The sequence below is a fragment of the Battus philenor genome, unplaced genomic scaffold, assembly GCF_028537555.1.
Source record: "Battus philenor isolate CCGP_79_NKW_IND1 unplaced genomic scaffold, ilBatPhil1.0.hap1 SCAF_2, whole genome shotgun sequence".
Lineage (NCBI taxonomy): Eukaryota > Metazoa > Arthropoda > Insecta > Lepidoptera > Papilionidae > Battus > Battus philenor.
Window position 1 is genome coordinate 12,997,658 of NW_027181682.1, and position 12,926 is coordinate 13,010,583.

Consider the following 12,926-nt stretch of genomic DNA (forward strand, 5'->3'; position numbering starts at 1 on the left):
CAAGTTTAAGTAAATGATTGTACATAAATAAAAAAATTACAGGAGTGGCCACCGGACGCTCTGCTTGCTGTTGCCAAGCGTTTCCTCAAAGACGTGGAGCTAACGGAGTTGGAACGCGAGACTGCCATCAAGCTCTGCCAGATATTCCACACCGACACCCAAGAGCTCTCACGACAATTCCTTCTCCGCCTGAAAAGATATAACTACGTCACGCCCACAGCTTATCTGGAACTTATCAATATGTTCAAATCGATGCTCGGTAAAAAGCGCAAGTAAGTTTATGGCCAATTTACTATTACTTGTTTTAATAACATATTTGATGTATTATTTCCAATATTTTATTACTAAAGCGTTTGCCTTTGGTCGCTACATAACTTGGGAATGATATCACAGATGTCATTAATGATTTAAAAAAATACGAATACCCGTACGACTTGTATTAGTAATGTTAATAAATAAATCGCAAAAGTAATCGTTAAGTATTATAAAATACTTAGCGATTAGCATTAATATTGAAAAATAATACAAGATGCACTTCGAATGATGGCCTAGATTGAGATACCCTATGAGTTGTTCTTGTGCGCTACCACACCATGGAGCGCCTGGCTAATCAACCTTAACACTTAGCAGCATCGAATAAACCATATATTACCATCATAAGACAATAAAAACCCAAAATGCAAATGTTACTTTAAACTCTTAGGGGAAAAGAACATTATTTGACAAAGATTATAAACCATATTTCGTTGTAAAAACTCTACTTTATAATTAAAACTTTTTGTGTAACATAGGGAGTTGCTAATGAATGAAAAACGATACATTACTGGTTTGGACCAACTTGCCACTGCAGCGAAGTCAGTCGCTGCACTGCAAGAGGCATTGGAAATTCTGCAACCCAAACTAGCCGCCGGCGCAGCTGCAGTAGCAGAAACCACTGCTAAAGTAGAGAAAGAGAAGGAAGGAGTAGCATTGGTAGAAGCAGATGTCTTAAAGGATCAAGCTGCTGCCGAAGAACAGGTAATTTTATCTAGAGAAACGCTGTATTCTCTTAGAGCAGTGTTTCCTTTTTTCGTTATTTTCAAAGTAATAAAACCTTTCTATTTATGACTACTCCTTTACTGTAGTCACTAATGAAAATAAAAAAACTCCCGTTTCTCGTAAGGTTATCTTTATTATCAGTCTTCAAATAAAAGATGAATTATAAAGAATTAGTTACGTACAGTAGCTGCTTGGACAAATGAACTTTAACAGTCCAATAAAAATTGCTCTTTATAAGTTATTACAGTAATATCTTGCCAGTATCTCCGTCATTAGTAATATAATTTATCGTATCTTCAAAAACCCGCGAAACTCGTGGGGTACGTATTCTAAAACATACAGACGGACGTTATTGATTCAGAGTATATTTTTAGAATTGTTACTAATTATACATCTAAATATAGAGACGCTTAGCTGTAAGAAAGAGACAAGTATGTAAAGGTATTTAATTAATTATATTTATTACTATATAGGCGCAAGAAGCTCAAGGAATTAAAGATGAATGCGATGCCGATTTAGCGGAGGCAATGCCGATCCTTAACGTGGCGCTGGCGGCACTCGACACTTTAACACCGCAAGACATTACATTCATTAAGACTATGAAGAGTCCTCCGAGAGGAATTAAGCTTGTGATGGAGGCTATCTGCATATTGAAGGTAGTCTCTTAATAAGGGTTTTCGAATATTTATTCCGTGTATTATTACATTAGTGATTTAATTTTATAGTGACAGTATTATCTATTGTGGATGATAAAGATGGTATATGATAGTACGAATATATTTTCTAATATACTGTTAAACAGTATAATTTTTTCTCATGAACACTTTCAAAACATAGCCGGTTCCGGTGGAACCTTTACAGTTACCACTTTTCTTCCATATTACCAAAACATAACAAAAACTACATATTAGATTTAAATATGGAAATGTCTTAACACGTTATACTGAGTGAAATATGTTTAAAGTAAGTCGTTGACCTTCATAAGATGTTATCTGCTTACATTCATAAGTTAAGTCAAGCTAACATTTTAGTTCTTTACTATTGAAAGCATATAAAATTTCGTGAACTTGCGCTAACATATTGCGAACTCACATTTTCCTATCATATCCTCGTAGACGCCAGTCGAGTCTTGTAGGTCCCTGGGGGTCCATCTGGACCACTTTGGGAAGTAACTTACTACGATAATACTGAAATATAACGGATTTAATATAAAGTTTTTTTATGAGATCTGTTAACAACAAACTTAATTATGAACGCACAGCAAACAGGTGTACATATAATTAAGATTACAATAGTTTCCATAAAGATGCATATTGAAATAGCGCTATAGAAATAAGTAGTAAATTGTACCTCAAACAACAATTACATTCATTGCATGTAATGTATGTAATGTAATCTAATCTCGCTGTAAATCTTTCGCTTGCATTACGAAATTTTGCAAATGCTTTTAATAATATTTGCTTCATTTTATGCTTTACCTAAAGGACGATCCGGTGAGTATTTTATAAGGCTTGATATATTATGAAAATATACAATGGATACAACTAAAAAAATAGATACATATGCTTAATCGCGCTTAAGTAATGCCTAGTTTATCTGAGAAATAAAACAAATACAATAACAGTATTCAGTTAACAGTATTAAGTTTATATTTAGGTTACTATTTAATATTGTTGTAGTGCTCTATTAGTGAACTAATATTGTGAGGATGCAAAATAATCAAAAAATAAAACATTATCAATCATAATCCGCATCAGAAAATGGTATCATAACCATCGTCATCTTTACCACCATCAGCATATCAACGAATAGACGCCTACAGTGGAAGCCCCAAAGATCAGCATGATGTCTGTTCTTGCTGCCCGCCTTAAAGGCATGAGGCTTCTACCGACTCGTGGTCGCCACCAGGAATCTTTAGAATAAATGAAATAAAATTGTATAAATTCTTAATAACGCTAGAATACCACACACATGTGGCCTTATTTTTCTTAGTGTCACTTTTAATAGTAATTTTCTAAAAAATAATGCCGGAAAAGGTAAATTTGATAGAACTCAGTATCAAGTTGAGCTTATAATTATAAAAGATTAGATATCTCTCTATTTAATAATTTTAATCTACGAGGAAATCGAACCACGCCTTGATGAGGCAACAAATAAATCAATATTACGTAACATATATATTGAACAATACAACATAATCCGGTCGATGTATTTCCTTCACACTTGTTCGAGGTTACTTTATTTGATTTTTGACATGGCTTTAGTAAGAAAGAAAATGCAAAAAATAAGACAACATACAAAAATTATACAGGAAATGAAAAAAAAATTAATTTCAGGAAGTTAAACCCGACAAAGTCCCGAATCCCTCCGGCGTTGGAACAATAGAGGATTACTGGGGGCCGTCTAAAAAGTTGTTGAACGATATAAAGTTTTTAGAGTCTCTGCAGAATTATGATAAAGACAACATCCCGCCGCCCGTCATGAAGAAACTCATGACGACAGTTATGCAGGACGATGGCTTTGTACCGGAAAAGATTAGAGCGGTGTCTGTAGCGGCGGAAGGTATTCTCATAATAATTATAATAAATCTATGTATTTAATCTAATCACATATTTATTTAACAGTAATGAAACATAGGTATCTACAGGCCTCAAATAATAACTTACAGTAAATTCCCGTTATGTTTTACTACTATGGCGTACAAATATATCAGTCAATTTATAATGTTATCCAATTTTACATTCAACACAATATCAATAAAGTATTTGCGGTGTTTGAAAGCTAAATAAAATAATGCAATTATAATAAAGCTAAATTCAAATGATTATACATGGTGTCCGGTAGCAGAATCAGAATTTTAAATAATTTTTTTTCCGTAATTGTTAAGTAAAATAGCAAGTAAAGAGCGGCACTAACTTTGGTATTTATGCGGGTTTTACAATCATGGTATCACATTGGGCAAGAGAACAACGCGCGATCTAGCAATGTACCTTAGTAGCTAGCTTGTTAATTAATTATTACACAAATTCAACTATTTCATAATACTAGAGAAACTTTGCCATATGCACAACAAGAAATTATTTTAGGTGTTTCTTACAAAGATTTACATTAAGCTCCTCAATTGAACACGGTATAGGATTATATATAATTGACGCCACACAAAATACATTATTATGTGTCAAATTACCGAAGTTTAATTCATTTATTTCGTCTCCCTATGATTACTCGTCACGTGATTCGTCTGGGTGTTACATTACTTAGAATCCTTAAACTTAAGAATTATATAAAAAACTTTTTAATTCTTAGTTTCAGGCATTGTACAGTTATGATTACAAATTTTATTAGTACTATAGCTATATAATGATCTCAAATAGTAATTTACACCACATTTTACTTTCTTTATCATCGGATTTATGTTATTATCATTTTCTACTTGTATTTAATCTGGAATTATTTTATACTTGTATCCGCTTATACATAGCGGCCATAGTCCTTAGTTTTATGTTATATATTTTGTGTGGGCGCTGGTGAAGCTAAATAAATAAACATAAAATCTGTGACCTTTATCTCCCTCGCGAAAGATCTGAAATCTCTGATGAAATTGAATTATATTTTATTATTATTTAAATATTAACATTGAAATTTAGCCGTTACCACTTTCTGTTATATAATAATAATATAACAAAAGGAAAAAATAGTTGGTACATTTTTTGTTTGAGTAAGAATAATTTTGAAGACGATGAATGTGGCGTGGGAAGGCCCCCCCTCACTAGATGGAAAAGTAGCATAAGTCGCTAGATACTAGGAGCGCAAGGCCGATCATCGTGGTGAACATATGAATTGAATATTATTTTGTAATCATAAGGTATGTGCAAGTGGGTGATTGCGATGACTAAATACGACAAGGTAGCCAAAATAGTGGCGCCCAAGAAGCAACGTTTGGCGGCGGCCCAGGCAGTCTACGACAAAGCTATGGCAGCCCTGGCTGTTAAGCAGGCTCAGCTCAAAGAGGTTAATATTAAACAATATACTTAACATTACTTTACATCAGTCCTTACATTACATTCCTTCTAACTAACTATCATAAGGAAATTGCTTTTGATTCTGTTTCGATTGTGTAACGAAATCCTTTTTCAGGATCTTTGTCAAGTTTCTATCTATAAATTTCTTACATTTTATAATCGATACTACTTTAAAATACACACATACAACTTATGTTACGAAAAAAATCAACGAATTTCATTAATTTTATTTTTTAGACGTTATAAAATACTGAAACATAAATAATTATTAATTTGTTAATAAAAATAGGTACAAATGAAATTAGGAAGATTAGAAGAAATGTTAGCGGAACAGAGCAGACAACAGAAGGTCTTGGATGACGAAGTTATGGATTGCAGTAACAAATTGAAGAGAGCTGAGATGTTAATATCTGGTTTGGGCGGAGAGAAAACAAGATGGACGCAGATAGCGAAGAACTTGAGGGATACTTATAACTCTCTTACTGGCACGTATCACAACTCCACATTAATTAATTTTGACAACTCTTATGACATTTTAAACTTGTAAAAAATATGGTTCCACTATTTTTTAATGTATTTCTGTCGCCGAAAGTAGTGACACAATGAATTAACGATATCGTCCTAAGTCCCACTGTTTCCAGGTTCTAATTAGATATTGCCCTAAGTTATATTTCAAAGTCTCGTGCACTGGTATAAGCTTATCACTATCCATCAGGAGTAATGAGGAAACGAAGTCCATATTAATCAATTTTAATATTTCGTTTATATATCGAAGCTAAAAAACGAAAAGGCGGTAACAGATAAAAATGTAGTTGTTCACCAGAGCCAAAAACGATTTCATAAACCAGTCAGAATGTCGTAACCCGCAACATCTATAACATGGACGTTTTATAAGCAATGTTCGTGTTGCACCCACGTGTTTACCTTTACTAGGACACATTTTACGTATTTAAAAACGACGAAAAAACAACAACTGTGTAATCATAAAAATATGACACTCGGCATTACGTTCCAAAATCTTCAAAAAAGATCAAAACCTGAATCTGATACATAAAAATATTTTTTTCTTCATATTATTCTTTTGTTAATATTTTTTTGTAAAGCTCTTAGAGTCATATTCTGTAGTATTCAATGCAGAAAAGTTTGTTGATTTAAATATTGTCAAAAATCATTCTACATAATTTACGTTACGTTCTCGTATTCTTCCGTAAGGTAAAAATTATGTTTTATGTATTTTCGATAATGACATGTCCAATTTTAATTCTTTCTTACAAACAGAATGCGGGGAACAGTAAACTATAATCTACTCAGACAGTTTTTATCACGTTATTACACTTACTTTAACAACCTTTTAAGAAGTTTCACGTTAATCTAATAGATTTAATTCACATGAAAACAAACACATCATATTGTAGAAAACACTCGAAAACTATTAGGAAATTAGCCGACGGAACAAGGTTTTGTACTTTCAGGACAATTCCGGAAACAAAAACTTCATGTGTATATATATTTTTAGGTGATATATTGATAGCTGCTGGCGTCATTGCTTATCTTGGCCCGTTCACAGCTGCTTTTAGAAATTCACAGGTATCGCATATTTCTAAGAATTATCTTTAATATAATTTATATGATCATACCAGCTGAAGAATGTCCACTGCAGTATATAGGCCTCCCATAGATTTCCGGCCGGTTGGTAGAGACCTGCATTCAGCTTTTTCTGACATCATTAACAAGGTCATCTGTGTCTACCTTGTGGGTGAACGACCTTTGCTGCGCTTGTCTGTCAGTGGTTCCACTCCAGAATCTTTGAACCACAAGGGTCTTATGTTCTGCGCGTTATCTGGCCAAATGATATCATTTACTTTTATTCGATCACGAAACTCCTTATTCTTGATTCAATCTCGTGGAGAAATCCCGAGCATATTATCAATTATCCGATTTAAATATGAAACCTTCAATATTTATAGATAAAGAAAAATTGCCCATGGAGTATAGATTTCAAAACTCGCATATATCCACTTTATTAATTATGAGCAAGAAATCGCGATGTTTATTTAGAAGCTTTTTCTTTTAATAGTACTATTCAACTAATAGCCTCTATTTCTAGTTTGGTGCATGTCTTTAGATAAAAATCTTAGAAATATTTTTGGTATATTCAGTTATATACATATATATATATATATATATATATATGTTATATAAAACAGATTAAAGATTGGGCGAAGGCGTGCGACGAATGCGGCATCGTGTGCTCGCTGACCTATAGCTTAGCACGTGTGCTGGGTGACCCCGTCACCATCCAGCAGTGGAATATCGACGGCCTGCCCGACGATGACTTCAGTTGCGAAAGTGCCATTATAATCATGTTAGTTTAGTTTTTTCTTTATCTGTATCATGACTTGCAACCAGATGCAAAAAGTAAAGGGAATATATTTTACAAGCTGTTATTTTACAAGTTTCAAGTTTTTTAAATATGAATATAGAAATTGTTTACAAAAACATCTTATTCTTGTTATACAGGTCTGCTCGCAGATGGCCACTAATGATTGATCCGCAAGGTCAAGCAAACAGATGGGTCAAGAACATGGAGAAACCGAACAATTTGTGCGTAGTGAGAATGACCCAAGCGGACTTAAGCCGTGTGTTGGAAAACGCTGTTCAATTTGGCCAACCGGTATTCAAACTGTTTTATATACAAATTTATATTGTTGTACTAAAATCAAAAATTACTTCTAATGTACTATTACCACGTGTATGTTTTAGACCTCCAGTTCTTTTATGTTTTACGGAATTGTACACAATGTTACTTAAGGATAAATAGATTCCGTCAGCCCGTAAAGATCCCGAAATTATGATCCTAAGAATGACTCAACTTTTACACATTAAAATTTTTCACATTATTTAATCTCGGTTTGGAAAGTTATCCGACGGAAACTTATGTGTCTATTGCGATAATCGTGAAAAGCTTTCGTAATCTGTGTACATATCATTAAAAGTGTTATGTTTTTAGGTGTTACTGGAAAACGTTTTGGAAGAACTGGATCCCATGTTGGAACCACTTCTGCAACAACAGACCTTCCGACAGGGAGGTGCGCTTTGCATCAAAATTGGGGATGCTATTGTTGAATATAGCAAAGACTTTAAGTGAGTTTACTTATCTTACTTGCATCAGAGTTATCAATACTTACGGCATAATGTACGTTTCTTACCCTTATGAGGATCCCATAAAAACTTTTGAATGTTTGCTATAATTATTTCGCTTATTTATTTATAAATGTAATTTAAACACTGTATAATATTACAAAAAACGATATACTAATACTAAACGATATATATGAGTTCAATATAAAACAGTCGCTTCTTTTACCGTGACAAATATATCATAAAATTGAATATTTCTTCCTCCATTCAAAATAAAAATCCTCCATAACGATAGGCCTGTCTCTTAATACAAAAATAATTTTTTACCGTTTTTTTTAAATAAATTAGGTGTTATTGATAGTATTTACGGTAAGTGGAAGCTGCTTTTAGCCATAGGAGTCCTAAGTCTAGTAGTGGACAACCAACGACTGAAAAGATAATAATGATAGTATTACAATTTGTAAAAAAAAGTTATCTGAAATAGATGTATAATTACCCTTATTTATTCTTCTTTTATAATTAAGGCAAATGAATGTATTTTAATTTATCACAGATTATACATTAGCACAAAACTTGCCAACCCTCATTACCTACCGGAAGTGGGTGTGCGAGTAACACTGGTTAACTTTATGCTGGCTAAAGACGGTTTGCAAGCTCAGCTGTTAGCTCGCGTCGTGGCTAGGGAGAGGCCTGATCTGCAGCAAGCCAAGGCCGACCTCACTACTCAAGGTGCTGAGCACAGGCGGCTCTTGCAAGATATTGAAAAAAAGATTCTCACTGTGCTCTCCACGTCTGAACATTTGCTGGAGGATGAGGAAGCTGTTCAGGTAGAGTAGAAATTGGTTGAAATACAAATATTCTAAACTTTGAGTGCAATCCATGACTCAATCAAATTAGTCATATTGTAATAAAGCAAACCTTAGGGAGGTAGAAGCCGTAACATAATAAAACCCAGTATAATACGAATTGATGGATATTACATTTGGTATATATTTTGGACACATCAAGTATATGTCACTTCTAGGGAACAACCCCCGGGACATTTTATATTGTAACATGATTATAGAACAGTGGTAATCAAGCGATAAAGGTCTAGAAATTGCGATCGTAGGTCACGGGTTCGATTCTCGGGATGCAAACTTATATAGTTCATACTTTGTGCATTAATTATATAAGATTGCATTGCTTGCAAACAAATTTGTACGAGATGGGCAGCAGCGTCCTTGCTTACCATAATATCACACTGCGATCACCACCACGCCTGCCAAGCGTGGCCATTATGGTGTGTCCCCCATAGATCTTTTTTGTGAAAACAGTTTACAGTAATATTTAGTAATATAGAGTTTGATCGAGAACAGTCCTCTGCATTATATAAACAAAATAAACATAAACATCAACAGATTAATAATTGTTATTGGAAATAATATTTATAATTCTTGGTTCCACAGATTTTAAATTCTGCTAAAGATATGGCAAACGAAATCAAAGAAAAGCAAGAAGTGGCAATGATAACGGAGAAAGCCATCGATACTGCTAGAGATGACTATGTACCAATCGCCGTACACTCGACGAATTTGTTCTTCTTAATCGGTAACTAAATCATTAGTACAGACGGGTAGTGTTTTATATCTGACGATTATTTGGCAAGCCATTTGTTAAAAAAAGTTTTCTTGTAGCTTGTTTAGCTTAAGAAAGTTTTAAAGATACCATGAATTGTAACACGTGCATACCTAACTAAATGTTTGTGTAAAGAAATATTCCATGTTTTTAGCATCTTTAGCGAACATTGACCCCATGTACCAATACTCTTTGGGCTGGTTCGAGGGTTTGTTCACTGCGGCCATTGACAATACAGAGAAGGTAGACGATATAATTGAACGTCTTCAAATACTCCGAACATATTTCACATATTCTCTTTATGCTAACATCTGTCGAAGTTTATTCGAGAAGGTAAGCTATTTCGGTGGAATTCAATGTGTCTAAAAGTCTATTTTTTAATTATTTTGATAATTCGCCTCATTTAAAACATTACTCATGTGGCATAAAATGCTTTATTTGAAAATAATTCACACAAATGAAGGTTTGATTCAGATCTAATTATAAGTTAATAAGTAATACGCAATTATAGATTTCATATTAAACTTAACTCCAGAAGCTAAGAAGTAGTTAAGAATATTTCTCATTGAATGATCTCATCTAAAACGTCGTGTCATTTAAGAAATATAAAATACTAAATCAAAAATTTAATATTAAAGTTGATGAATAATTTACGAAATATTTACCAATAGGAAAGATCCAAATCAAAAATACAGTTTGTTAGTGAAATCAATTGTAAATTTAATTATTGTTAATTCTGGATCAGTTGTTTGTTAAGCCAGTTGACTAATGAAAAGGATTTGTATAATTTTAGGATTCAAACAAACTAATTAGTAAAATATATTTGACTAGCTCGCATTGGCATCATAATCGTTATCTTATTACATATCAGATACCTTTGCACACAGCCATTTACTATTTATACTTCTATAAAATATAATTAAAATAAAATTTCCAAATAAAAATTAAGATCCCGGGTTTGGTTGCCCCATTTTAACTTAAAACAAAAGGATTTTTTTCGTATAAGCAATGGAAAGGTCAATAAAATACAGTGTTTACATCCGTCAGGACAAAACGGTGTTTTCGTTACTATTAACGATAACGATATTGGTGGCGGAGGGTCGTCTCCTGCAGAGCAACGTTCTCTTCCTTTTGGGCGGCGCCCAGCCCCGGAACGTTCCGCCCAACCCGGTGCACTTTATCAGCCCGCAGGCGTGGGCGGAGTTTAACGGGTGAGCTTCGAACTATATTTATAAAACACTGTTTGCTTTGCTTCAACGAGTTTTGAGACGCAAAAAGTTCATCCCCAATAGTACACAAAGCACTTAAGTAAATGTATTGCGTTATAATTGATTGTGGTGTTTTTGTTTATTTTTGTAATCTCAAATTTTTTATTCAATTTTAATTTTATAAAATGATATTTATATGACGTTATTATTTATTAGAACACTATAATAAAATACTAGCAAATTGAAGCTTATCCACAAATATTAATCTATGGAAATTTTATAAATCCTTTTAAAAAAGTCAGCACAAAATGGCCCAATCTTATTTTTAATTGTATTTTAATTTAAGCAAAACTTTCCACAGAGACAAAATTTACGAAACTACTTTTTGGAAAGCCTTGGTCAACATTTACTAAAAATTGATCGATACAATGACGTGTAAAAAAGTTATAAATATATTTAACATTAATTTACAGGTTCTAACTAAGCTGCCATAAATACGAGTACATAAAATGTAACATTTAGTTTTCAGTACTTAAATTATGCGGCACCTGAACATATGAGTACTTTATGATGTTAAAGCTCCGTTTGTAAAGTATAAAATTTAAGTACAGGAGTGTAAAATTATTTTACTTGTTTTAAATATTCGTTCAAAAATTACCTGAAATTTGTATTAGCTTTTACTGTTACAATATTTTTTTTTGTAGATTGAACGAATTCGAGAAGTTCAAAGGCATTTTAGGTCATTTTACAAGCCACGTGTCGGACTGGGAAGCCTTTTGCGATACACCAGACCCTCATAATCAGCCATTACCCGAGCCTTGGAATACAAATCTCGATGAATTTGAGGTAGTTTTTTTATTTAAGCGAATAATTTATCAAATTATTAGAAACCACTCTGCCACAATCTAATATAGAGACGACGCGATCGAGCGTGGATAAATTGGAAATTGAAACTTTTTATTTTTGGTTCTTATGAGTAATAATTTATTATTAATACTCATTACAATAGCATTTACTTCTCGGGGGCAGTATCGCATTTGATTTGGAAATTTATTCAAATCTGGCGCTACGAGATCGAATCAGACATGAGAAGTCCCGCAAAAGAACCAAAGTTATCAACGTACCTCGAAAATCTCTTTTTAAGTAGCAGGCATCACTCGTGCAACCGAAGACCGTTTTCGAGGTTTTCCAGTGGCAACTACGAGTCGTTGGCGGTGTAGGTAAAATCACTGGGTACGGGTAACGTTACACCGCTCATTGTGGTGAACTTTGAGAGAAATCAAGTAATAAATGAATAAATGATTTTTTTGTTCACATATTTATCAAAATTCTTTTTATGGGTGTTATAACCTCAGTTGATAACCACCACGAAAGGGCGGTTTGTTTTGTTTTGCCTTTAAATATAGGGAAAGAAAGCCATTGGTAATCATTTGGCTAGAAAGATATGGATAGCCCATGCATCAAGATTACGAAAGTTACCGTGATGTAGCAAGGTATTTTGAATTTGAAAATCCTGTGCAAAACGACATTATCACGATCAGCGCTTATCTGCTACCACTCGCTTTGTTCATTTATCTATAGCAGTAATAAAATTAAGGTGTACAATTTTAAACTGCACTTTCAATAATGACGTTATTAGGCTAATGTCCTTGATGATCGTTCTAGATTAACATGCAAATGATATTATCGTGGCTTATTTATACTTATTTATCTAGCATGAAGTCAGCTTAATGATAATTTAATGAAGACCTAATGAAAAGATTTTCACATTGGTGTCACCGGTAGGCCAACTTAGTTCAGCTTGGCTGGACTAACTTACATCAAGACAGTGGGACTCCAACAATATACTGTTATATATATGTCATTGTTTTGTGTTAACAGCACGAATACTTGTATTTAA

The 12,926-nt window shown here is 33.4% G+C and overlaps 1 protein-coding gene across 1 annotated transcript in view; it reads left to right on the forward strand.

The window, feature by feature from the left end:
• Dhc36C (Dynein heavy chain at 36C) overlaps nucleotides 1-12,926 on the forward strand; it is a 63,238-nt gene that overhangs the window by 33,712 nt on the left and 16,600 nt on the right. Inside the window, exons 47-61 of the mRNA XM_068764765.1 lie at nucleotides 43-272; nucleotides 792-1,017; nucleotides 1,512-1,694; nucleotides 3,375-3,600; nucleotides 4,904-5,049; nucleotides 5,350-5,545; nucleotides 6,577-6,647; nucleotides 7,268-7,425; nucleotides 7,581-7,734; nucleotides 8,071-8,204; nucleotides 8,755-9,028; nucleotides 9,650-9,791; nucleotides 9,973-10,151; nucleotides 10,866-11,029; nucleotides 11,731-11,872. Coding sequence (XP_068620866.1) covers nucleotides 43-272; nucleotides 792-1,017; nucleotides 1,512-1,694; nucleotides 3,375-3,600; nucleotides 4,904-5,049; nucleotides 5,350-5,545; nucleotides 6,577-6,647; nucleotides 7,268-7,425; nucleotides 7,581-7,734; nucleotides 8,071-8,204; nucleotides 8,755-9,028; nucleotides 9,650-9,791; nucleotides 9,973-10,151; nucleotides 10,866-11,029; nucleotides 11,731-11,872 — 2,625 coding nt within the window. The remainder of the gene's footprint in view (nucleotides 1-42; nucleotides 273-791; nucleotides 1,018-1,511; nucleotides 1,695-3,374; nucleotides 3,601-4,903; nucleotides 5,050-5,349; nucleotides 5,546-6,576; nucleotides 6,648-7,267; nucleotides 7,426-7,580; nucleotides 7,735-8,070; nucleotides 8,205-8,754; nucleotides 9,029-9,649; nucleotides 9,792-9,972; nucleotides 10,152-10,865; nucleotides 11,030-11,730; nucleotides 11,873-12,926) is intronic.